The sequence below is a fragment of the Giraffa tippelskirchi genome, chromosome 4, assembly GCF_054371585.1.
Source record: "Giraffa tippelskirchi isolate mGirTip1 chromosome 4, T2T-mGirTip1v1.2.pri, whole genome shotgun sequence".
NCBI lineage: Eukaryota > Metazoa > Chordata > Mammalia > Artiodactyla > Giraffidae > Giraffa > Giraffa tippelskirchi.
The window spans coordinates 112,441,762-112,469,657 of NC_137278.1; the positions used below are offsets into that span (position 1 = coordinate 112,441,762).

The window sequence follows — 27,896 nt, forward strand, 5'->3', positions numbered from 1 at the left end:
ATTAAATGTAAACTGTGTTAGCAAAGACCTTCCTTCTCTATATATTAGGATAGATTTCTCCAAGAAAATTCTGAAGTTTTGAAAACAGAGATCATACTCTATATTTCTTTTTTCCTTCCCCTCCATCGTTTTGCAAAATGCTGGGCATTTAGCAAACTCTTAATAACTACTTATTTGATCTGCCTGGCTCTTCCTTAACTCCTCATCTATCTTTGCAGTAGAGAAATAATAATATTTTCCATTGTATTTTCAAATAATGATTTTTCTTAGTTGAAGTATAATTAATTTACAATATTATGTTAGTTTCAAGTATACAGAAAAGTGATTGTGCAGAAAGTAGAATATTTGTCTCAACTCTGATTCCTGACAAAATGAAATTATCTTCTTATGTCTGATGCTGAATGATGATAACAGTCATTTTTATTGGTACTGAATATAAGAGTGCTGTTTTATTTGGCAGGCGAGAGCCATTATAGTTTGGTTTGCAGGCTTTGTAAACCTCATTTCCCCTCATCACTTTAATTTGCTGCTATATTCTTCTGTAAAAATACATGCATCATATTCAGTCTCAAGTTTTAATGAGATATGCCTACCTGTAAATGATAAGACATGTCGCAGGGAGTATTAGTCCAACATTTGGATAAAATGTTAAATATCTGGGTTAAGATCTATCACTAGGGTTCATGTGGCAAAAATTATGTATAAAGAGTATGAAAAATCTAAAGTTTTAAGTTTTAGAATTGTATATGTTTTTTTTTCTCTGCCAAAGCAGAATTATTCTTTTTTATTTAATAATGTTCTTTAAAAAAAGAAAATGTGCTTACAAAAAATAATCTTTGAAAATTAAGAAAAGAAAACTTATGTTAGTAATTAATTAGAATTATACTAGTGAATTATTGATTGTATTGTAATGAGCATACTTATTGAAATTAATAAACCAGAACCAGGACCCCAGAATGGATGGAGTAGTTTGGCGAACATATGCTTGACAAGCCAAGAAATATTTTATTTGACCATGGAGTAGATAATTATTTCATACCAAAGACAAATTAGTGATTAACAAATGCAACCTAATAGTCATGGCTTTGAAATATTACCATGCCAGATAATAAATTTTTCAATGCTTGGAGATTTTTCTACTGCAATAGTTTTATAGTTTTTTTTTGCTTATTCCATCTGCTTCTCTTTTTCATGGCAAGGTCTTTTTTTTTTTTTGAGAATCAGCATTTCCTTTGAGAAGGATAGAATGACTGCCAGCACCATTCATTGACTTGCTGCTTTTTCAGAGGCAGGATTCACTTCTGTGGATAGCATATTTAATTCCTCTTTCTTTGTCAAGCAGCTCTCTTTCCTCCTTGTCTTGATTACAAATTCTTGGCTTTATCTTTGTCATTTGTAAAGCATTTTTATTTGGTAAAACTTATCATTTACTTTTTTGGGCCCTGTGAAGGGTATAGTAATCTAATTCATAAAAATTTCACTTTTATTTGCCAGTTGGACTTTTAAAAATTAATACTTACTCAACTTTATCATAAAGTATAATGTTACTTGACTCTGACGTTCAAAGGAATAGTAAACCTGTTTTTTAATCTCTGGATTGTGGAGTCTTAGGAAACTTGGTTACAAGCGAATACTTACCCTATCTTTGTTTATGTTTATCAAACTTTAAAAATTCAAGTTCTCTGATATTTTATTCATTTTGAGGCTGCTTATGTTATACTGTGCTATACTGTAAATAGCGCTTGTAATATAGCCCATTATTTTTTATGCGTATTGAAGCAAACCTATGACAAAGTCATCATTGTATTTCCTGAGGTAATAAAGTAAAAAAAGTAAGACGTTTTTAAGAGTAAAAAGAGTTGAGACAGCAAACAGCAACTTGACCTGTGCTATAAGCTCAGAGGAAGAGAACATTGGATGTGTTCAGCAAAAGTGAGAAATTTAATATTCCAACTCCCAGATTTCAGAGTCAAACTTTGCTTCCATTGTTTATGACAAGCCCCAGTCCCTGCTAGTTTTCTTCCTTTAACTTGTTCTAGATTTGATTTTTCAACATTCTGTTCAGTTGATACCTCCAACGTTTGGTACTCTCCTTAAGTCTCTGAAAACCCTTCTAATATTGCTCTCAAATGTATATGCCTTGCATCATTTTTCATATCATTATTTTTCTGTGTGATTTTTATGTGTCAGGACCTATGCTGAAAAGTGAAGGTAAGGATGTGCAACATAGATATGAGTCTTGCCTCCTTCAAAATTTAGACTGGTGTGAGAGAGTCTAAATCACAAAATCACAAGAGTCATATAAAATTGCAACTGTAAAAGTTAATGATGACATTTGCAAAATCCAGTTGAAACTTTTTAATGTTTATCTTCCTTTTTGGAAGTAGATCTTGCTTTGTATTCTCTGAGGTATTTCTACTGCCTCTGCTGGTCTTTGTATCTGACCCCTCCTCAGTGTCTTCTGGTGAGCTCTTTCTTAAAACACTAGGTCTCACAAGTTCCATATTTTCATGTCTGTCTCCTCTATAAAATTCTTAGTTGTCTGTAATCTCATAATATCTTGAAGGATAGACCTGTATGTATTTGTGTATGTGTGCATGTATTTATCTATTCATCATCCATACATCTGTCTATCTAGGGAAATGAAAACAGAGAGGAAAAGAAGTCAAAGGAAATCATTACACTGTATTTAGGCAAACATAAAGATCTAGATAGAGCTTTCTCTGTCAAATAAGAGTAAAATGCAAATTAATGGCACAGTAATTATAAAATAGTGCGGCACTTCAAAAGAGAGAGAGAGAAAGAAGTAGCATGTAAACATTATATGAAAATTTCACTGTGAGTAAAATTTATTCCCCATAAAATAAAAATATTTTCTGCCTTCCAGAGGTTATGAAAGAGATGATGGAATTAACTAACAAAATTTTAAATGTATATTCAGGAATATAAGTAAGTGAAAAAGAAAATGATACAAATAAAGAACAAATTAAAGACCAAAACACATTGTAGATTTGAGATGTAAGCATTTCTTTTAAAAATAAGCATATGATCTTTTGCTTACTTTCCCTTCCTTTTGATTCAAATGTGAGAGAGAATCTAATTGGCTAGAGTTGTCTTTGTGTGTGTGTGTGTGCAATACAGTCCCTTGGCCCATCAGAGAAAGTGCTGCTTTGAGGCCATTCAGCTGTGGAACATACACCATGGTTGCCTGAGGCTGCTGTATCAGCAGTGACTTTCTGTAGTATAGTTACCCTTCAAAGGGGCTGGGACAATGACAAGTCTTAAACTGACATGTCAAGTAAAATAATATAGTACCTTGAGAGGTACTGATGTTTTATAGTTCAGAATCACTTGGGAGAATATTCTCTATCAACGTTTTCAGTACCTAAGCATAGAAGTTTTGAGGAATCCATATGGCACATGGCTCTTGACTTTTTTACTCTAGTTTTGTAATCATTTCTTACTGTGTTGCTTAGCAACTCTAGCATTATCTTCAAACCTAATATTAGCTTGAAATATATTAGAAATGGAAATTGGAGAAACATGGCTCATAGGAATTGATATTGTTTCAAGTTACTGTCAGCATAACATGATATTACCAGGCAGACCATACAATACAGACTACTTCTTGGCATTTCTGAGTTAATATACAGACTAAAGCTAATACTGAGGCACTTTAATTGATAGTAATAGAAATATAATGGTAATAGAAATCCTTGCAGCTGGCTTTTCAGATCCCTTAATCTAATAACTCTTGCTGACAAAGGTCCTTATAGTCAAAGCTTGGTTTTTCCAGTAGTCATGTATGGATGTGAGAGTTGGACCATAAAGAAGGCTGAGCGCCAAAGAATTGATGCTTTCGAACTGTAGTGCTGGAGAAGACTCTTGAGAGTGTCTTGGATTGCAAGGAGATAAACCACTCAATCCTAAAGGAAATCAATCCTGAATATTCATTGGAAGGACTAATGCTGAAGCTGAAACTCCAATACTTTGGCCACCAGAGGCAAAGAACTGACTCATTGCAAAGAGACCCTGATGCTGGGAAAGATTGAAGGCAGGAGGAGAAAGGGATGGCAGTGGATGAGATGATTGGATGGCTTCACTGATTCAATAGACATGAGTTTGAGCAAACTCGGGAGATAGTGAAAGATAGGGAAGCCTGGTGTGCTGCAGTCCATAGGGTCACAAAGAGTCCAACATGACTGACTGACTGAAAAACAACAACAGAGAGGAAGAACAAAACAAAACCCTGAATTATACATATGTTTCTTCTTTGAAAATCATTCATAAGGGCAGAAAAGTATGACATTGTTTTTTTTTGAGTAATACAATGCCATAATCATCTTAATGGCCCTTATTATTCTCCTATTCAAAATTTAGGCAGTACTTTAGAAAAGAATTGTTAAGAAGAAGAAAAAGTTCTCAGTTCCTGTGAAGCAAGGAAAACTGGGTCACAAAGGGACACATTAATTACTCAGTCAACAGCATTCATTGTAAACCTGTCTTCTAGGCAACATGCTATACTAATTACTAATAAGACAGAATTTGGCCAAACCAAGAAATATGTTGTACTAGTATTCATATTGTTGGTGATATAAAAAACTAAGTATGGTGAATTCATATCAAGACCTATGTGATTTCCAGATGTTTGAGAGAATTGTCACTTTCCTTTCTATGATATCCCACCTTCCACAAATTAGTGGAAGGACTCAGAGCAATGGGGCTTTAACTTTCATAACAATAAGGACCACTTCAAAGATGTAACGAAAATCATGGACTTTCTTCCTAGAAAATTACACATACTCAAAACAATCTTTTACAATGAACTTCCAGGATTTATAGAACTATTGAAACCAATTCATGAAAATGGTGTACAAAATCAGAAACTGTGTTTCCAGAGAGTGGGTTCTTGGTGGATTGGAGAGGGGAGTGGCTGAAGGCAGGTGAGGGTGAGGAGATGGAGAGCAGGTTTAGAGTGTGAGAGATTACATAACATTCTCTGAAACTAAACATTCCCTCTAACCTACAATTGAATTTTCTCCTCAACCATTTCTAAACTCTCCCTAATTTCTCTAAAAGTGGCATTAAGAAAAAACAGGGTTTTGAACTCTGTTCTTATTTAGCTAAGTGACTTTGGACGTTCATTTAATCCTTAACCTCTGTTTCTTTATCTATAAAATGGAGATAATACATAATTCAAGAATTGTGATAAGACTTAAATGAGATCATGCATGTAAAGTTCAAAGTAAGCCCTCATATTATATGCATTATTTTATTTACTAACACAGTATCAAAGTTTTATATTTATTTTGATTTTATCTTTAGGCAAATAATTATTTAGCCAGAGAACTCCTTAAAATACAACAAAAGATATTGTCTAAATGAAAATATCTCTTTTAAAATTTCCTTAAGTGACAAATCTTATTGCATGTTTGATGAGAAGAAACTGGTTGATAAATTTGAGCTGTAATAATAAATGAAAAGTATGAAAGGCAAAAAGATATGATGCCGAAAGATGAACTCCCCAGGTCAATTGGTACCCCACATGCTACTGGAGAAGAGAGAAGAAATATCTCCAGAAGGAATGAAATGGCTGAGCCAAAGAGGAAACAACACCCAGTTGTGGATGTGTCTGATGGTGAAAGTAAAGTCCGATGCTGTAAAGAGCAATATTGTATAGGAACCTGGAATGTTAGGTCCATGAATCAAGGTAAATTAGATATGGTCGAACAAGAGACGGCAAGAGTGAACATCGACGTTTTAGGAACCAGTGAACTAAACTGGAAGGGAATGGGCGAATTTAACTCAGATGACCATTATATCTACTACTGTGGGCAAGAATCCCTTAGAAGAAATGGAGTAGCCATCATAGTCAACAGAGTCCAAAATGCAGTACATGCGTGCAATGTCAAAAACGACAGAATGATCTTGGTTCGTTTCCAAGACAAACCATTCAATATCATAGTAATCCAAGTATATGCCCCAACCAGTAATGCTAAAAAAGCTGAAGTTGAAAAGTTCTATGAAGACCTACAAGATCTTCTAGATCTAACACCCAAAAAAGATGTCCTTTTCATTATAGGGGACTGGAATGCAAAAGTAGGAAGTCAAGACGTATCTGGGGTAACAAGCAAGTTTGGCCTAGGAGTACAGAATGGAGTAGGGAAAAGGCTAATAGAATTTTGTCAAAGAACGCACTGGTCATAGCAAACACTTTCTTCCAACAAAACAAGAGAAGACTCTACACATGGACATCACCAGATGGTCAATACCAAAATCAGATTGATTATATTCTTTTGAGCCAAAGATGGAGAAGCTCTATACAGTCAGCAAAAACAAGACCAGAAGCTGACTGTGGCTCAGATTGTGAACTCCTTATTGCAAAATTCAGACTTAAATTGACGAAAGTAGGGAAAACCACTAGGCCATTCAGGTACAACCTAATTCAAATCCATTATGATTATACACTGAAACTGACTAATAGATTCAAAGGTTTAGATCTGATAGAGTGCTTGAAGAACTATGGACAGAGGTTCATAACATTATGCAGAAGGCAGTTATCAAAACCATCACTGAGAAAAAGAAATGCAAAAAGGCAAAATAGTTGTCTGAGGAGGCTTTACAAATAGCTGAGTAAAGAAGAAATGCAAAGGAGAAAAGGAAAGATACACCCATCTGAATGCAGAGTTCCAAAGAATAGCAAGGAGAGATAAGAAAGCCTTCCTAAGTGAACAGTGCAAAGAAATGGAGGAAAATAATAGAATGGGAAAGACTAGAGATCTCTTCAAGAAAATCAGAGATACAAAGGGAGAGTTTCATGCAAAGATGGGCACAATAAAGGACAGAAACAGTATGAAACTAACAGAAGCAGAAGATATGAAGAAGAGGTGGCAAGAATACACAGAAGAACTATACAAAAAAGATCTTAATGACCCAGATAACCCCAATGGTGTGATCACTCACTTAGAGCCAGACATCCTGGAATGTGAAGTCAAGTGGGCCTTAGGAAGCTTCACTACGAACAAAGCTAGTGGAGGTGATAGAATTCCAGCTGAGCTATTTCAAATCCTAAAAGATGTTTCTGTGAAAGTGCTGCACTCAATATGTCAGCAAGTTTGGAAAACTCAGCATTGGCCACACGATTGGAAAAGATCAGTTTTCATTCCAATTCTAAAGAGAGGCAATGCCAAAGAATGTTCAGACAATGGCACAATTTTCTTGGACTCCAAAATCACTGCAGATGGTGACTGCAGCCATGAAATTAAAAGATGCTTGCTCCTTGGAAGAAAAGGTATGTCAAACCTAGACAGCATATTAAAAAGCAGAGACATTACTTTGCCAACAAAGGTCCATATAGTCAAATCTATGGTTTTTCCAATAGCCATTTATGGGTGTGAGAGTTGGACCATAAAGAAGGCCGAGTGCTGAAGAATTGATGCTTTCAAACTGTGATGCTGGAGAGAGCTCTTGAGAGTCTCTTGGGCTGAAAGGAGATCAAATGAGTCAATCCTAAAGGAATAGAATCCTGAAGATTCATTGGAGGGACTGATGCTGAAGCTGAAACTCCAATACTTTGGCCACCTGATGCAAAGAGCTGACTCATTTGAAAAGACCCTGATGATGGGAAAGATTGAAGGCAGGAGGAAAGGGGACAGAACAGGATGAGATAGTTGGATGGCATTGCCAACTCAATGGACATGAGTTTGATCAAGCTCTGGGAGATGGTGAAGGGTATGGAAGCCTGACGTGCTGCAGTTCATGGGGTCGCAAAGAGTTGGACATGATTAAGCAACTGGACAAGCACAACAAATGATAAAATGGAAAGAAAGCTTTCTTGGAACATTTTAAGAGGAGTTATTATAGATAAAAGTTTAAATATTGAGCTAACTTGCTATATTTTTATTAAATTCTTTACATTATGAGATCAAAATGATTTTTACTTTAGAAGTAAGTTGTATTTCATTTTCAATACAATTCATTATAAATCTTGGAATTCTTTAAGATTTAATGAAAAATAAGTAAAAATTATGTATGGTATAGATTTGTATTAATATAATATTTTTGACATTTCAGAGTACAGATGATTCAGATATATCTGTCATTGCCCAGAACAAGAAATGCTTTGACAACGATATTGTTTGTTCTAAAAGTGTTTTGATTTCAGTTGGGGCCACTGAGATTTACCTGAATGATTCTCCTTACAAACAGGTTAGTGAATTATTTTTTGTAAAATCATTTTAACTTGTCCTGAGTATACTGAAAAGAAAATAGAAGCAGTTTGAGGTACTTTTCTTTATACGTGGTTACTAGAATTTGATTTTTTTCTTTGTCATTTTATGTGGCTTGAGTAAATTATACTTGATTTGTCTCTTTTGTTTACACTCCACATCTCCACTTGCCAATTCTTTCCTTGCCGTCAGTTACCTGGAGGCTTTCAACATTATCCAAGCTATCCAAGCTAGCCTCCAGTCTGTTTTTCCCCTCTGATCCATCTTGCCAGACTGCGGCCAGGGGTGATTTTTCTAAGATGGATTCCTCATCTCCTGTCACCCTTGTGCTTTGAAACTTTCAGATGACCTCCCATTGCCCCTACAAGGCCTCACCAATCTGGTCATGGCCACCTCTCCTGCAGCATGTCTCATCACTTTCTGCTCGAGCCCATGTTCTAGAAATTGGGACTTAGATCAGTTCTTCAAATGCTCTATATTTTTCTCTCACCTCTGATTATTCCTGAATGCCATTGCTCCTACCTGGATCAGCTTTTCCATTTAACCTACTCTTATGTGAGAAGTCTTATCTCCTTTAAGGAAATCTTCCTCAAGTGCTCAACCTCCCTGTCAGGATGTGCATCACACTTTGGTGAAATTCTGTGGTGGTCTGTCTTTTCTATTTGTCTATGAGTTCTGTGAGAGTGAGACCACTGTTTTCTTTGTTCCTTCTTGTATACTTGGAGCCAGTGTAATTTGAAAGAATGAATAAATTTCATTCATTCTTTCATTGATTCAAAATGTTTACTTTATACCAAAATATGTGTTAATTATTGGGGCCACAACAATGAAAAGACACTGTACTTTGCCTTTAAGGTACTTGTAGAAATGGAGTAGCCATCATGGTCAACAGAGGAGTCCGAAAGGCAGTACTTGGATGCAATCTCAAAAACGATAGAATGATCTCTGTACATTTCCAAGGCAAACCATTCAATATCACAGTAATCCAAGTCTATGCCCCGACCAGTAACGCCGAAGAAGCTGAAGTTGAACGGTTCTATGAAGACCTACAAGAACTTCTAGAACTAACACCCCAAAAAGATGTCCTTTTCATTATAGGGGACTGGAATGCAAAAGTAGGAAGTCAAGAAACACCTGGCGTAACAGGCAAATTAGGCCTTGGAGTACAGAATGAAGCAGGGCAAAGGCTAATAGAGTTTTGCCAAGAGAACGCACTGATCATAGCAAACACCCTCTTCCAACAACGCAAGAGAAGACTCTACACGTGGACATCACCAGATGGTCAACACCGAAATCAGATTGATTATATTCTTTGCAGCCAAAGACGGAGAAGCTCTATACAGTCAGCAAAAACAAGACCAGGAGCAGACTGTAGCTCAGATCATGAACTGCTTATTGCCAAATTCAGACTTAAATTGAAGAAAGTTGGGAAAACCACTAGTCCATTCAGGTATGACCTAGATCAAATCCCTTATGAGTATATAGTAGAAGTGACAAATAGATTTAAGGGACTAGACCTGATAGACAGAGTGCCTGATGAACTATGGACAGAGGTTCGTGACATTGTACAGGAGACAGGGATCAAGAAAATCCCCATGGAAAAGAAATGCAAAAAAGCAAAATGGCTGTCTGAGGAGGCCTTACAAATAGCTGGGAAAGGAAGAGAAGCGAAAAGCAAAGGAAAAAAGGAAAGATATTCCCATCTGAATGCAGAGTTCCAAAGAACAGCAAGGAGAGATAAGAAAGCGTTCCTCAGCAATCAATCCAAAGAAATAGAGGAAAACAACAGATTGGGAAAGACAAGATCTCTTCAAGAAAATTAGAGATACCAAAGGAACATTTCATGCAAAGATAGGCTCGATGAAGGACAAAAATGGTATGGATCTAACAGAAGCAGAAGATATTAAGAAGAGGTGGCAAGAATACACAGAAGAACTGTATAAAAAAGATCTTCATGACCCAGATAATCACGATGGTGTGATCACTCACCTAGAGCCAGACATCCTGGAATGTGAAGTCAAGTGGGCCTTGGAAAGCATCACTACGAACAAAGCTAGCGGAGGTGATGGAATTCCAGTTGAGCTATTTCAAATCCTGAAAGATGATGCTATGAAAGTGCTGCACTCGACATGCCAGCAAATTTGGAAAACTCAGCAGTGGCCACAGGACTGGAAAAGGTCAGTTTTCATTCCAATCCCAAAGAAAGGCAATGCCAAATAATGCTCAAACTCCCGCACAATTGTACTCATCTCACATGCTAGTAAAGTAATGTTCAAAATTCTCCAAGCCAGGATTCAGCAATACGTGAACCGTGAATTTCCAGATGTTCAAGCTGGTTTTGGAAAAAGCAGAGGAACCAGAGGTCAAATTGCCAATATCCGCTGGATCATCGAAAAAGCAAGAGAGTTCCAGAAAAACATCTATTTCTGCTTTATTGACTATGCCAAAGCCTTTGACTGTGTGGATCACAATAAACTGTGGAAAATTCTGAAAAAGATGGGCATACCAGACCACCTGACCTGCCTCTTGAGAAACCTGTATGCAGGCCAGGAAGCAACAGTTCGAACTGGACATGGAACAACAGACTGGTTCCAAATAGGAAAAGGAGTACGTCAAGGCTGTATATTGTCACCCTGCTTATTTAACTTATATGCAGAGTACATCATGAGAAACGCTGGGCTGGAGGAAGCACAAGCTGGAATCAAGATTGCCGAGAGAAGGATCAATAACCTCAGATATGCGGATGACACCACCCTTATGGCAGAAAGTGAAGAGGAACTAAGGAGCCTCTTGATGAAAGTGAAAGAGAAGAGTGAAAAAGTTGGCTTAAAGCTCAACGTTCAGAAAACTAAGATCATGGCATCTGGTCCCATCACTTCATGGCAAATAGATGGGGAAACAGTGGAAATAGTGTCAGACTTTATTTTTTGGGGCTCCAAAATCCTTGCTGATGGTGATTGCAGCCATGAAATTAAAAGACGCTTACTCCTTGGAAGGAAGGTTATGGCCAACCTAGATAGCATATTTAAAAGCAGAGACATTACTTTGCCAACAAAAGTCCGTCTAGTCAAGGCTATGGTTTTTCCAGTGGTCATGTATGGATGTGAGTGTTGGATGGTGAAGAAAGCTGAGCTCCGCAGAATTGTTGCTTTTGAACTGTGGTGTTGGAGAAGACTCTTGAGAGTCCCTTGGACTGCAAGGAGATCCAGTCAATCCATCCTAAAGGAGATCAATCCTGGGTGTTCATTGGAAGGACTGATGTTGAAGCTGAAACTCCAATATTTTGACCACCTCATGAGAAGAGTTGACTCATTTGAAAAGACCCTAATGCTGGGTATGATTGGTGGCAGGAGAAGGAGGGGATGACAGAGGATGAGATGGTTGGATGGCATCACTGACTCGTTGGACATGGGTTTGGGTTGACTCTGGAAGTTGGTGATGGACAGAGAGGCCTGGCGTGCTGCAATTCATGGGGTTGCAAAGAGTCGGACACGACTGAGCGACTGAACTGAACTGAACTCAGAGGGATACATTCAAGTAAATGAGGCTGTGTGATGTGGTATGCAATGGTAGGAGTGTGCTTAGGAAAGCAGAACCATCCCTAAGATGAAGACCTAAGCCAACTTGGGATGTTGAGGGTAGTTGTAAAGTGCATAGCCTTTAGAGTCAGTTAGTAGTCACTTAGAACCCCTGTTCTGTCTCCTGCTGACTCCGTCACTTTGGGCAACCCTTCCAAGCTATAGTTTTCACATTTGTAACTTTGGGATGATTATGGTGAAGAAAGCTGAGCACTGCAGAATTGATGCTTTTGAACTGTGGTGTTGGAGAAGACTCTCGAGAGTCCCCTGGACTACAAGGAGATCCAGTAAATCCATCCTAAAGGAAATCACTCCTGGGTGTTCATTGGGAGGACTGATGTTGAAGCTGAAACTCCAATACTTCGGCCACCTCATGCGAAGAGTTGACTCATTGGAAAAGACCCTAATGCTGGGTAGGATTGGGGGCAGGAGGAGAAGGGGACGACAGAGGATGAGATGGTTGGATGGCATCACCGACTCGATGGACATGGGTTTGGGTGGACTCCGGGAGTTGGTGATGGACAGAGAGGCCTGGCGTGCTGCAATTCATGGGGTCGCAAAGAGTCGGACACCACTGAGCGACTGAACTGAACTGAGTGAAACCCACTTCTTAAGTTCATATGAGAGTTAAATGAAAGATGTATTTCAGAAAATCCCTCTCCTCCTCACCTTCATCCTCTTTATTTTTGGAGGCTCAGAAGACATGCTTTGGGGAGAAAGATTTGAACTGAGTCTTTAAAGGTTGAGCAGGTATTAGCCAGGTGAGGAGAGAACATAGAAAGATGGTACAGGGGAACAGTCATGTTGAAAGGAACAGAGTTGAAAGATAAAATGGCATGTTTGGAGAACTCAAGCAGTTTAGTTTGGTGGAGATAGATGGGGATGGTGGAGGGAGAGTGAGGTAAAGAGATTCAGGGAGGAGTGTTCATATTGACTTTCACGCAGGAAGCTCAGGGACAAAGGCAGTCGATAGGATGGCTGTGTAATATATTTGAACTTACTTTACAAGGAAGAAAGTTTGGAATTAAGCAACATAATCTGACATATGGCCTTTAAAAGTGGCCTATTTCTGAATTTTTAGATTAGCATTTCTCAGTCTGGTTTGCAAAAATTCTGCATTCAAATCATCTAGAATATTAATTGTAAGAGCTGGTTCATGAACTCCATCTCAGGTATTAGAATGGCTGAAGCTGATGACAATCAATATTTTAATGGTACCCCAAATTCTTCTGTACACTAACATTTAAGAATCGATGCCCTAGATCAGAGCTCATGTCGTAGTCAGAAATGTTGAGACCAACCAGGCAGTGATCAAGATTTGAGTAAAACAGAGTTTGTATAAGCCATGTTGACATCTTTTTGAAATAATTACTGTGGTTTAGGGTAGCCTTCAGCTGGATATTCATTTATTGGTAAAAGTTTTCTCTAAGAAAAAGGATGTGTTTTTAAAAAAAAAAAGAAAAACTGAAAATAGTAAATGCTCTTATCAACACTGTTTGACACATTTTTGAAGTGGTAATTGCAGCTCTGTGTAACTTTCATCTTCCAGTTTTCACCTGAATGGAGCTGTTGATGAATCCCCTTCATATCAATTGTGAAGCATAAAGGAAGATGAAGAAAAATCATAAAAATAGTTTGACCCTGACAAATCCCTGGTTGATACTTTTTCTTGAACATTAAAAGTGAAAATGAGTACCATTTAATTTATGGCAGATGGATTGCTCATTTAGGGGAAGGAAAAAAACCTGTTATTTTTTCAATAAATATACAGTTCTAATTTTATCAAGTATGTAGGATATAAATATCTTATGAGTTTGTTTAAGCTGTATTTTAAAATTTTTAATTCTTCACTTTTATAACTTATTTTTCTAACATCACTAGAGTTTATTTATAGTGTTGTAATTCTCCTCTGAAGCGGAGGTCTCTATTTTGGGCAAAGCGTAATACTTCATTCTTATAAGAAGAAACATCTTTGCTTCCTAATCTGAAAAGAAAGAAGTACAGTATCTCCTTCTGACCAAAGAGGATTGTTCTCTTGTAGCAAACTGCCCTGTCTAATAAAAATGAAGGATTTAACTCTACAGGCAAATATAGAGGATGTGCTTTTATATCAGGATAACTAATACAAAACCAATCTGAAGGAAGTGCAGTAATCTTATCCAAAAATTTATTTTATGTTCCAGTGATATGTCAACCAGCCTGAAGGAAGTTTAATAGGAAAATGCATGACAAAGTATTTCATGGATTGAAAAGGAGCTATAAGCCACAAACATTTCACTTACTTGCTTTGATTATTGTTGCTCAGGCTGGAAGCTGAGAACTATGAGTAGGCCAGTGCAAGAAGGTTTTAAAAATATATGAGTTACCCTTGATCTAGAAGGTGCAGATACTGCCGTAAACTTGACAAAGTACATCTTTCTAGGAGCTAACATCCACAAAGGGAGGAAGACAGATAATAAAGCCAAAGACAAATCAGATGATGAAAAGGTCCTGAAAAGTGTAATCAAAATGATAAGAATAGATTCTATGGCAGAGAGTGATATGGCGGCCTGGTATGCTACATTTTGTGGACCTGGTGAAATGAAAATGTATACCCCCTTGATGAAAACAGGGATTTTTTTCCCTTTGTTTTGTAGTCTTTCTTGTCCTGCTGTAGTGTTTTTTCATTACTTAATGCCTTGCTTACTTGGACACAAGTATACTTCCAGGTTGAATGCAGACCCTTACAGGTTCTAAGGGCATTGCCCCATAACTCCAACTTGGTACTTGGAAGCAGAAAGAAATGAGGTTAGGTAGAGTCCACTAACAAAATATATACTGTCCTATACAATATACTGAGCACTTGCAAGTATGATGTTGGTCTAGGAGACTGAAAACTTCCTGTGAATATGAGTTTATTTAATTTACCCTATGAAGGATTTATAAAAATGTACACTGTAGTACAGTGTTTCCCAAACTATGCTTCTGTTATTACTTGGGAGAAAAAATAACCAGAGGATTTCATATCGCCTTCACAATTTTAATTTTGCTTCTGGTTAAAAATTCACTTTATTTACTTTGACTTAACCGTGTATTTTAAAAATTATTATGTGAGTTAATTTCAGTGTTAGATTCAGCATAATCTTTTATAGGGTATAGCTCTTACTCATAAAGAACATTGCATATTCTCACTTTAGGTTGAAGGTACTCTAAATTTTCCCAATGGATTCCATTTCTAGTTTCTCCCTGCTATTATCCTTTCTAGCACACACATTCTTTTCTTTTAGTACACAAACATTGTCTGTCACTTTACTATTCAAAATCCTCTGTTGAGGGCATTTAGCACATGAAATAACAGCCATTGACTGTAATGGGTAACTTGAAGGCACAGGGTCTCAGACTATGCTTGTCCTGGAATCCATGCTGTAGCTCTCTGTGCTTTCTGAAGCTCTGTAAAAATCTTGAACTTCCTGCCCCCGCCAAGCCTTCATTTAGCCGATTCCCTTTGCTTACAATGGTTTCTTTCCTCATTCTATTTTCCATCGCTTTTTATTTTCCTCTTTATGATCTCTTACAGATCAGTAATATATGTCCTACCTCTTGCAAGAAGCCTTCCTAAGTTCCTTTGATGGAAATTCATCTCCTCATCCTCCTTACCACCTCTTTCTCTCTGTCTATACACACACACACACGTTGTGTACTTATGTTTTTCAGTTATGCGAAGTCATACATTTTTGGTTGTTGTTGTCATTGAGTCCTGTCTGACTCTTTGTGGCCCCATGGACTGCAGCACACTAGGCTTCCCTGTCCTTCACTATCTTCTGGAGTTTCCTCAGATTCGTGTCCATTGACATTTTTGGTACTCAATCTTACTTACTAACCATCAATATAGAATTGCTGGGTCAGCAGGTATATCCATCTAATGTACTGTATGTCCATGCCTTGTCTGTGTTCTTCTCTATAACTGAAATACCTTTTTCTCTTTGCCCATTTATCTATGTTGAGCCTATCTACCACTTTGTGTCTTGTTATCAATTTTATGTTTTTCCTATTTTATTCATTTGTTTTGTCTTTTGTTATAAAATTAAGAAAGGATAGGGCTAAGCAAAAATACTAGTACATAGCTACTTATTGATAGATATTGATTTAATTAATGTTTGCATTTTGGTTAGAAAATAAGAAATTCATTTTTTTCTTTATTATGTTTTTTCCCTTTTTTTGAAGAAAAAATCAGGTTTTTTTCTGGAAAATAAACCAACATATCAGCTGTGGAAGGCAGGGTACTACATGGTAGTATACTTTCCAGAGAAAGACATCACTATTCTTTGGGATAAAAAGACAACCATCCACATCAAAGTTGGACCACAGTGGAAGGTAAGTCAACCTACTTAGTTCAGTTCAGTTCAGTCGCTCAGTTGTGTCCGACTCTTTGCAACCCCATGAGCCGCAGCACACCAGGCCTCCCTGTCCAACACCAACTCCCGGAGCCCACCCAAACTCATGTCCATTGAGTCGGTGATGCCATCCAACCATCTCATCTTCTGTAGTCCCCTTCTCCTCCCGCCTTCAATCTTTCCCAGCATCAGGGTCTTTTCAAATGAGTCAGCTCTTTGCATCAGGTGGCCAAAGTATTGGAGTTTCAGCTTCAACATCAGTCCTTCCAATGAACACCCAGGACTGATCTCCTTTAGGATGGACTGATTGGATCTCCTCGCAGTCCAAGGGACTCTCAAGAGTCTTCTCCAACACCACACTTCAAAAGCATCAATTCTTCGGTGCTCAGCTTTCTTTATAGTCCAACTCTCACATCCATACATGACCACTGGAAAAACCATAGCCTTGACTAGATGGACCTTTGTCGGCAAAGTAATGTCTCTGCTTTTAAATATGCTATCTAGGTTGGTCATAACCTTCCTTCCAAGGAATAAGCGTCTTTTAGTTTCATGGCTGCAATCACCATCTGCAGTGATTTTGGAGCCCCCAAAAATAAAGTCTCTCACTGTTTCCACTGTTTTCCCGTCTATTTCCCATGAAGTGATGGGACCAGATGCCATGATCTTAGTTTTCTGAACGTTGAGCTTTAAGCCAACTTTTTCACTCTCCTCTTTCACTTTCATCAAGAGGCTCTTTAGTTCCTCTTCACTTTCTGCCACAAGGGTGGTGTCATCTGCATATCTGAGGTTATTGATCCTTCTCCCGGCAATCTTGATTCCAGCTTGTGTTTCTTCCAGCCCAGTGTTTCTCATGATGTACTCTGCATATAAGTTAAATAAGAAGGATGACAATATACAGCCTTGACGTACTACTTTTCCTGTTTGGAACCAGTCTGTTGTTCCATGTCCAGTTCTAACTGTTGCTTCCTGGCCTGCATATAGGTTTCTCAAGAGGCAGGTCAGGTGGTCTGGTATTCCCATTTCTTGAAGAATTTTCCACAGTTTATTGTAATCCTACCAACTACTTGGTAGGTCAATCCAAATGAGATACAAGGAATGAAATTACATTTGACTTTTTAATATTTTATGAAAATAAAATGATTGATGTTTTCCTTTGAGAAATGTTATATCTTTAGAATAACTAACTCAGATCCCAGGGAATAGTAACTTTACCAAGTGTTGCATACCGTTCTTTTTAACTTCAACCTTACAGTATCCAGTTTTCCAAAGTTATTGAGTTCAGCTTCTTTTATTCCCACTCCCTACAGCATGGTTATGTGATATTGTTTGTAATACAGTTGGATTTATTACAATTTACATTCCATCTTTTCCTCTATTTTCTGAATATTTTTAAGCTTACATACAGTAAAATTCTTTAAAAATGTAAAATAATTTATTTTTATGATCTGCAATTCTATGAATTTTAACAAATGCATGGAGTTGTGTATCCACCACCACAGTTCTAAAAAGAACAGATCTGTCAGCTTCCAAATTTCTTCTGTGTTGCCCTTTTATTGTCAATTGCTACTTCTTACCCTTCACCCTGGGCAACCACTGTATAGTTTTGCCTTTTCTGGATACAGTATAAATGAAATCATGCAATATATAGTCTGGCTTCTTTGACTTGATGAAATACATTCAAGATTCATTCATATTTTTGAATGAATTAATCATTTGTTCCTCTTTACTGCTGGTTGATACTCTTGTTGTATGGATGTACTAGTTTGTTTTATCCATTAATGGTTGAATACTCAGTCTGGATTGTTTACAGTTCTTTTCAATTTATATTTTACATTGTTTTAATGATTGCTTATTATTAAATATTGTACTAAATACTATTAGATATTTTTATTATTTTAGATGTTTAAAATTTTAGTCTGAAAATGTTGAAATGAATATAGAATATTTCATGGTAATTTTCTTTTACTTTAGAACAAATTATCAGGATTATGTGGAAACTTTGACAAATGTACTTCAAATGATATGACCACATCCAATAACTTAGAAGTGAAAAATGCCCAGGTATTTGGAGATAGTTGGGCATTAGGACAGGTAAGTGGAATATATGTATTTTAGAAAAAAACAAATATTTTCTGGCATATTTACCCACTAAAAAATTTTATTCTTAAAGGAAAATTTATTTTGGTAATACTATTTTATGTAATATTTGTGTAGTAATTTATAGTTGACAAACTCAAACTGCTTTTACATTTAATTTCTCATGTAATCCTTGTGACAATCTGTTAATGTAAAGGATATTGACTCCATGTTACAGATGAAGAAATTGAGGCTTAAGAAGGTTAAATTACTTGTCTACTATTGTGTATCCAGAAAGTCACAGAAATGATGTTCAAATTCTCATCTTCTAATCTCATGCTTTTCCTTTCTAACGCTTTTTCAATGTATTTGTATATCTAATGATGTACCTTTTGTCAACTCAAGGTTATGAATAAATAAAGACAGAATTTCTTAGCATTTGTTCTCCAGACATGGCTGTGTGTGGGGTGGGGAAGGGTAAAGAGTGAATTCGTGGCCAATTACCTTAGGGAGCAATTAGGATGAATTAAGTCAGGCATATTTCTTTTTTGAAGGATTTCTTGAGGCATTATATACCTTCAGGGGAGGGATGTGTTTGAAGGAATTCCCAAATTTACTGACACAGAGCTTATGTTTTAGTATATCAGTTCTCAAAGAAATAGTTTTTTATGGGATACAATCTGAGAAACACTGAACTAAGAAAACAGTCAAAATGGAAATTTGTTCTACTCTTTTCTTCTTCTTTTTTTTAAACCTATTTTTTCTAACTAAAAATAGAGTCTGAAACTACAATTTCCTGGTTGGTTACTATTTGATTATTTGTTTTACTATTTTGCCTAGTTTACTGATGTATCTAAATCTCTTTAAAAAATTAAAAGGGGATTAGGGTTAAACATTCACCCAATTTAGTAAAATTTAAGCAGTATATTTCATTGTGGTCTACATTGAAAAGTATAAAGATTTTATTTTTTGATATAAAATGAATTAAATAATTTATAATCATACTTAAATATTTGGGCTAATCAAAGAATTTTAAACTCATTTATACCTAATGGACAAAGCTGAAAATAAAAAAAAATTTTCATTCAGTAAGTTCTGTTTAGCACTTAATGTTTTCCAAGAGATATGAACACATAATATAATTAAAACATAGCCACTGCCCTTGGGAATTTAGTTTAGCAGATGAGGTAGAAAAATTAACAATGGTACTATGAGACAGGTGCTTTGATAGAGGTGTGTACAACATGGAGTTTGTGGTCAAAGGAAGATGCCATTGAGTTGATTCTCACAAGACTCACAGGAGCTATAAAACTGAAGGTGATAGGAAAGAGCGTAGCAGCAAAGGAAGGAGCAGACCTTTAGAAGGTGTCAGGAAGACTAGAGTGAGTATGGTGCCTGTGTGCTAAGTTGCTTCTGTTGTGTCCGACTCTTTGTAAGTCCATGGACTATAGTCCATCAGGCTCCTCTGTCCATGGGATTTTCCAGGGGAGAATACAGGAGTGAGTTGTCATGCCCCCCTGCAAGGGATTTTCCTGAGCCATGGATTGAACCCATGTCTCTTACATTTCCTACATTATCAGGCAGGTTCTCTACCGCTAGTGCCACCTGGGAAGCCTGAGCATAGTGATTGTTTTTGTTCAGTTGCTCAATCATGTCTGACTATTTGTGACCCCATGGACTGCAGCATGCCAGGCTTACCTGTCATTCACCATCTCCTGGAGCTTGCTCAAACTCATGTCCATTGAGTCAGTTATGCCATCCAACTATTTTGTGCTCTGTCGTCCCCTTCTCCTTCTGCTTTCAGTTTTTCACGGCATCAGGATCTTTTCTAAAGAGTCAGTTCTTCACATCAGGTGACCAAAGTACTGGAGCTTCAGCTTCAGCATCAGTCCTTCCAATGAATATTCGGAACTGATTTCCTTTAGAATTGACTGGTTTGATCTTCTTGCAGTCCAAGGGACTCAAGAGCCTTCTCCAACACCACACTTCAAAAGCATCAATTCTTCAGCACTCAGCCTTCTTAATGGTCCAGCTCTCATATCCATACATGACTACTGGAAAAGCCATAGCTTTGACTAGACAAACATTTTTGGCAAAGTAATGTCTGTACTTTGCTGTCTAGGTTTGTCATAGCTTTTTTTCCAAGGAGCAAGCATCTTAATTCCATGGCTACAGTCACCATCTGCAGTGATTTTCGAGCCCAAGAAAATAAAATCTGTCATTGTTTCCATTGTTTCCCCATCTATATGCCATGAAGTGATGGGACTGGATGCCATGATCTTCGTTTTTTGAATGTTGAGTTTTAAGCCAGCTTTTTCACGCTCCGCTTTCACCTTCATCAAGAGGCTGTTTAGTTCCTGTTCGCTTTCTTACATAAGGATGGTGTCATCTGTGTATCTCAGATTATTGATATTTCTCCCCATAATCTTGATTCCAGCTTGTGAGTCATCCAGCCTGGCATTTCGTATGATGGACTCTGCATAAAAGTTAAATGAACAGGGTAACAACATACAGTCTTGACATACTCCTTTCCTTTCCCAATTTTGAACCAGTCCAATGTTCCATGTCTGGTTCTAACTGTTTCTTCTTGTTCTGCATACAGATTTGACAGGAGGCAGGTAAGGTGGTCTGGTATCCCGTTCTCTTTAAGAGTTTTTCAGTTTGTTGTGATCCACACAGTCAAAGGCTTTAGGGTAGTCAATGAAGCAGAAGTAGATGTTTTTCTGGAACTCTCTTGCTTTCTCTATGATCCAACAGATGTTGGCAATTTGATCTCTCATTCCTCTGCCTTTTCTAAATCCAGCTTGAACATCTGGAAGTTCTTGGTTCATGTAATGTTGAAGCCTAACTCGGAAAATTTTGAGCATTACTTGCTAGCATATATAATGAGTGCAATTGTGTGGTAGTTTGAACATTCTTTGGCATTTCCCTTCTTTGGGACTGGAATGAAAACTGGCCTTTTCCAGTCCTGTGGCCACTGCTGAGTTTTCCAAATTTGCTGGCATGTTGAGTGCAGCACTTTCACAGAATCATCTTTTAGGATTTGAAATAGCTCAGCTGGAATTCCATCACCTCCACTAGCTTTGTTCATAATGATGCTTCCTAATTCCCACTTGATTTCACATTCCAGGATGTCTCGCTCTAGGTGAGTGGTCACATGATTGTGGTTATCTGGGTCATGCAGATTTTTTTGGATAGTTCTTCTGTGTATTCTTGCCATCTCTTCTTAATACCTTCTGCTTCTGTTAGGTCCATACTGTTTCTGTTCCTTACTGTGCCCACCTTTGCATGAAATGTTTCCTTGGTATCTCTAATTTTCTTGAAGAGATCTCTGTTCTTTCCCATTCTATTGTTTCCTCTATTTCTTTGCATGGATCACTTAGGAAGCCTTTCTTATCTCTCCTTGCTATTCTTTGAAACTCTGCAGTCAGATGGGTATGTCTTTCCTTTTCTCCTTTGCCTTTAGCTTCTCTTCTCCCCTCTGCTAGCTGTAAGGCTTTCTCAGACAACCATTTTCCCTCTTGCATTTCTTTTTCTTGGGGATGGTTTTGATCACCGCCTCCTATATATTGTTACAAACCTCTGTCCATAGTTTTTCAGGCACTCTGTCTATCAGGTCTAATCCCTTGAATCTATTTGTCACTTCCAGTGTATAATTGTAAGGGGTTTGATTTAGGTCATACCTGAATGGCCTAGTGGTTTTCCCTACTTTCTTCCGTTTAATTCTGAATTTGGAAATAAGGAGTTCATGATCTGAGTATGGTACCTTATAGGAATTTTATGCAGTTCATTATGGCTTTGGTAAACGGTCTGAAGCAGGGAATGGCTGGAATGCAAAATGTAGGGCTGCGATATTTGTGTGCTAGAATCTAGACTCAAAGGCTCTTAACTAGTTAGGCGCTTATAATCCAACTAAGAAATGTTACATTTTAAAGATTTAGAAAACTGTCCAAATTTGAGAGACACCTAAAACATCAGACTCTGTTAAAAGGATTGCAAAATGAAAGATTGATTTGGAGAATTCAAGAAAGTCTCCTATCTTCCTGGATTACTGGTTAGACAATGGTGTTCTTCCACAAGACAGGGCAAAGAGTAAATTTGGTGGTAGGGAACAGTGGGGACAAGACAATGGTGTAAAGAAAAGTACAGTGCAGGATATGTTGAGAGAGAAGTGACAGAGATTTTATGTGGAAATGAGATTTTAGAAAAGAGGTCTGGGATGGAAATATGGAAATGTCCAAGTTTTGAGATTTCAGAAAAGAGATATGGGATTCGGCAGTTACTATTATATACAGGGGGCTTCCCTTGTGGCTCAGCTGGTAAAAAATCCACCCACAATGCAGGAGACCTGGGTTCAATTCCTGGGTTGGGAAGATCCCCTGGAGAAGGGAAAGGCTACCCACTCCAGTATTCTGGCCTGGAGAATTCCATGGACTGTATAGTCCATGGGGTCGCGGAGTCTGCTGAAGGCATGAGAAGTGTATAAAATGAAAAAAATAGAGACTTGAAGGTCAAGCCTTGCAGAGAAGGGAAGTGGAATGAGGATGGGGAATAGCAGCAAATGAATTAGGAGGAAACCCACTGGAAAATGTTGCCACCAGAAACACATGAGACATATAAGAAGGGTAAAGTACTAAACACAGTCAAAGATAGGGAGAGATCAGATGAGACGAAGACTGAAAAGTTGCCTTTATATTTAGTAATGAGGACATCAATGATCACCTTTTCCAGGCCAATTTGAGGGAGGTGGATTAGAAGAGGCAGAGACCAAATTGCTGAGTATATGGGAGGTAAGCTGTAGATGCTTGAGTACATGTGACTCCTCAGAGGATGGCTTGTGATAGAAATGAAAGACGTGAAAATTAAAGGAAAAAGAATAATTTGCTTATGAAAAATTTTTAGTCATGTAACACTACAGTTGACAGTTTAAAAATTATTTAACTTCATTCTCTAATATTGTCATGGTTTTAATAGTAAATTTAGTTACTTTCAAAAATAATATATGCTATTAACATGAGCTGGCTGAGCACAGGTGCTTTCGGTATAGTCTGTCTAAAAGAATGAGAATATATTAGATACGATTGTAGTGGTTGAAGTCAGATTAGGTTACTCTGCTTTCAGCTTCAGAAATTTCCTCATTAAAAATTTTCTTTTCTCCCTTAACTTTTTCCACAGTGTGAAACCCCAGTTGAATCATTTAAACCCTGTGAGGCACATCAAAACAAATTTCCTTATGCCAAGAAAGAATGCTCCATTTTGTACAGTGATGTTTTTGCTCCTTGTCGCAATGTGGTAAGTGAATACTTTATTAAACTTTCCAACTTAAACAAGTACTGCAGTGTCTTAATATTGAGATTAACTGGAAAAATAATTTAGCTGCCCATTGGTTTCTTAGGTATACTACCTAACCCTTATTAGGAAGACCAATTTGGTAATTTGTATTTCTGTAGAACTGGCACATTAGGTGATTTACACTCTTCCTCATGCCATCTTATTAACAGGGTACATTTGTACATAATATTTGTTAATGGTCTTTCACAGCTTGCGAAACATTTTTATGTCCATTATCAAAGCTATAAATGCTTAGTTTTCTTTGGAGAACAACACCAAATGGCATTCTTCTCCTTAACCCAAAGTATAGTTTAAAATAATTATTAGTGGCACATTTAAAATAGTTTTAGAAGCACATCCCAAGATGGAATGTAATTTATTTAGAAATTAACTTTCTAAATGTCTTTCTAACATAACAATTTTAGGTCCCAATAGAAGTTTTAAAAGTAGTTTAAGATATTATTAAAAACAAAATACGTTTGGAAGCAGAACATTCTTTTAATGCTATCAGAATATGCCAATAATGAAACAATGAGCTTCTACAAAATATGAATCTGTTGTATTGAAGATATTGAAATTGTATTTGTCAATCCTATTACCTGTTTTGCTAGTTCTTTGATCTTACAATTGCCTAATAAATTCTTTCTTCGTTTGGGCAAATAGAGGTTTGATATATTTAGAACTCTCTAGGTGGCAGTGTTAAGCTGATTATAGCAAATTTTGAAAATCTACCAGTTAGCTTTCTTTTAGAAGGCTGAATTTTAATCAGCTGTAGTTAGTACATTTTGAGATTAATTTATCTTTTACTTCATTTCAGATTGATGTCACTTCTTTTGCTAAAAATTGTCATGAAGACACGTGTAACTGTAATCTTGGTGGGGATTGTGAATGTCTATGCACAAGCGTAGCAGCGTATGCATACAAGTGTTGTCAGGAGGGGGTTTCTGTTCATTGGAGATCATCTACTATTTGTTGTGAGTACCCTAATTAGAACATCATCATTAGGTGGGAAGCTTATGTGGAGATTCATGTTGTCTTATCTTAGAAGTGATACCATGGAACTCATGGAAATCAAATTTAAGATGAGTAAATTTATATTTTTTTGATAAGGTATATAAATTGTAGTATAGCTAAAGGATTTATAAAAGAAACTTTGAAGTAAGTTCTTCTGTGCTGTGTTTGACTTAGCACTGTAACATTTGCACTATAAATTATGTACCATCCTTGGAGAAATTGTTTATAACTCTCTTATGACTGTGAAATTCCACTGTTCTAGTGATAAGAAACGTTGTTCTAAAAACATCATTTTGAATTTGTATTCAGATTTGACCTTTGAAACTTTTCGATTACTCCTATAGATAGTAAATCTGATAAACAGCTTATGATTTTAACACTTTCAGCGGACTATAGATTGGCTAATATATTTGCCTACCTATAAAATAATCTTAGGAAATTTAATAAATTATTACACAGTACTCTTAAAGAATCTTAGCTCAGAGAAGATTCCCAAATAGTGATGTCATTCTGAGTTCTTTCACTTGGTTATTGGTAAATCATATTTTGCACATATTCAAGATAAGTGGTCAGATTCTTATTTAGTTTAACATTTCTTCTTTTATCCTTTTAGCACTTGATTGTGAATACTACAATGAAGGTATGTGAAATAGAAAGAATATCAGGATACTATTTTATTAAATGTATCTTTGGATTCACAGGTTTTGAACAACTTTTCTGGGAACAAAGTATGAATAGTTCATAATTTGGCATACAGTTAATCCTTGGACAAGGCGGGGGTTGAGGGCACTAACCCTCCACAATTGGTCACCCTTGTATTCGCAGTTCTACATTCTCAGATTCAACCAACCATGGATTGTATTGTTGTTGTTCAGTTGCTTAAATTGTGTCTAACTCTTTTGTGACACCATGGACTGTAGCCTGCCAGGCTCCTCTGTCCATGGAACTTTCCAGGCAAGAATGCTGGCATGGGTTGCCATTTCCTTCTCTAGAGGATCTTCCCAACCCAGGAATCAAATCCACGTCTCCTGCAATGGAAGGCAGATTCTTACCACTGAGCCTCCAGGGAGCCCCACAGTGCTAAATATTTCCTATTGAAACAAATCTGCTTAGAAGTGGACTTGCACGGTTCAAATCATGTTGTCTGTGTCAACTGTATGACTTAATGAAAGCCCTTGCCTTCTAAAATGTATCTGAATTTCTAAGTATTTGTGTTGAAATTTATTCCCTTGAAAAACAATAGAGTGTTGTAACTAAGTTCTCAGCACCGAGGAAGCTCTTAGTAGCCCTAGAATAACATGAAAGAATGAATGAATGAGTGAAGTTAGCTAATTTTTTTTGGTAAAAAGGATGAAGGATATACATACCTCTTACCATTAAGAATAAAAATGGACATTGTTTGAACTCTATTATGCTGTGGAAATTAAAGAAAGAAATAATAATATAGAAATTTATTTAGCCATCATCTTACAGAAATTAAATATAAATTTATTATCAGAATGAGAACTTACTGATTTAGTAATAATGAAAGTATCCTAGTCCTCCAAGCATTCAAATTTGCAACAGGAAGTCTAAGAGGAGTCAGTTTGGTTCAGTCACTCAGTCGTGTCTGACTCCTGGCGACCCCATGGACTACAGCACGCCAGGCTTCCCTGTCTATCACCAGCTCCCAGAGCTTGCTCAAACTCATGTCCATCCAACCATCTCATCCTCTATCATCCCCTTCTCCTCCCGCCTTCAATCTTTCCCAAGGTCTTTTTCCAATGAGTCAATGAGTCTTAAGAGGAGGTGCTGCCTAAAACCAAGGCATAGATGTAAAAGACTGAGAATTATATCCTCATTGAAAATGCCAGACATTAGCAGAACTGATGCTCCTTTTTGTCAAACCTATTTGATGAGGAAGGCCTAGCCGCTGAAACCTAATTCAGACAAAAAAAGATGCTCCAGGGAGATGTCCATTTCATTCGTAACTGGACAAAAACCCATGATGAATAGGTTAGATTAATAGTTACAGGAGAGCTGACCCATTACAGAAAAAAACCAAACCACCAATCCAGAGTGTTTTTGGTGACTTACTGAGCCAGGGATAAATCTGTCAACTATAAAAGTACAAAGAAAGCCAGAAAATTTTAGTAAAATAGAGGGGATAAATTAAAAAGAAAATGGATGTTTTAGTCAGAGGAGCCTGCTGTGCTGTAGTCCATGGGGTCACAAAAAGTCAGACACAACTTACTGACTGAACAACAACAACAAATACCTAATAATAACAGTAGTTTTTGTTGCATTAATGATATCTTTATCATATAATTTAAGCTTCAAAATATGCCTGAAAGTCATAACATTATTGTCATTATTAACACTTTACAAAGGAAGAAATTGAGCTTAGATGAATGAAATAATTTGGTCTAAGTCATATAGCTAAAATGTGATAAATGGATTTATGAACAATCTAAGTCCAAACCAATGAGCTTGATCTCTATGCTGCACTGTCTGATAGTGGTTAGCACGTCCTAGTCTAGGGATGTCCACAGCACATCATTATCATATGGTCTAACACACCGTACAGACCGTAATATGAGAAAATGCACCAGTAACTCCCTCACTCAGGAATTCCTGCCTCATACAGCTCTACCGTGAAAAATCTCCATCCGTGCCTTTGTACTTTCTGGTGTTCCTTCTGCAGTCTCTTGGAAACAGAAGCAGAATTTTCTATGAATATTGAATTTCTACCTCTTGGTGCTTTGGACGTACTGCTTTGTGTCAATAAATCTGCTGCACTTCTTTCTCCTAATGTGTTACAAGATCCTTCAAACCAGTTCTTCTAGTTTCATTTGTTAACACTGTATTGGTAGTATTCAGAGGGTGAACAAGAGACATTTTGCTTTCATGAGTGACAGCGATTCTGTTTCCTATGGTCAAAGTAATAGGGGATAGAGTCAACCTGCCAAGGAGAGGAAGAGATTGTGAAAGGAATGTGATGCCTAAGGGGCAATTGAAGGGGAATGAAGAATTGTGGAAATTGTTGATACCAATAAAAATATAAGTCATTTAAAATGGTTATCCTTAATTTGTTTCATCTCAATTTCACAACTATTGTAAACTTACCTAGTCTTTGCCCAGTCATAGCTGGTGTTTTCTCTGGACCCTATGTTATTAAAATACTTAAATTATTCAAAGCAAATGCAGAGGTAAAAGCCTGTGATTCTGTAGGAGGAAATGTTTTTAAAGTAGGAAACTTCAGAGGTTGCTGCTGAGATGAGCTTATAATCCTTCACACAATGACTTTCTATAATATT

The 27,896-nt window shown here is 37.1% G+C and overlaps 1 protein-coding gene across 1 annotated transcript in view; it reads left to right on the forward strand.

Annotated features, from left to right (window-relative positions):
• OTOGL (otogelin like) overlaps positions 1–27,896 on the forward strand; it is a 431,190-nt gene that overhangs the window by 335,268 nt on the left and 68,026 nt on the right. Inside the window, exons 29-34 of the mRNA XM_081593187.1 lie at positions 8,074–8,208; positions 16,010–16,159; positions 18,151–18,270; positions 23,431–23,547; positions 24,404–24,560; positions 25,214–25,240. Of these exons, the coding sequence (XP_081449313.1) occupies positions 8,074–8,208; positions 16,010–16,159; positions 18,151–18,270; positions 23,431–23,547; positions 24,404–24,560; positions 25,214–25,240 (706 nt within the window). The remainder of the gene's footprint in view (positions 1–8,073; positions 8,209–16,009; positions 16,160–18,150; positions 18,271–23,430; positions 23,548–24,403; positions 24,561–25,213; positions 25,241–27,896) is intronic.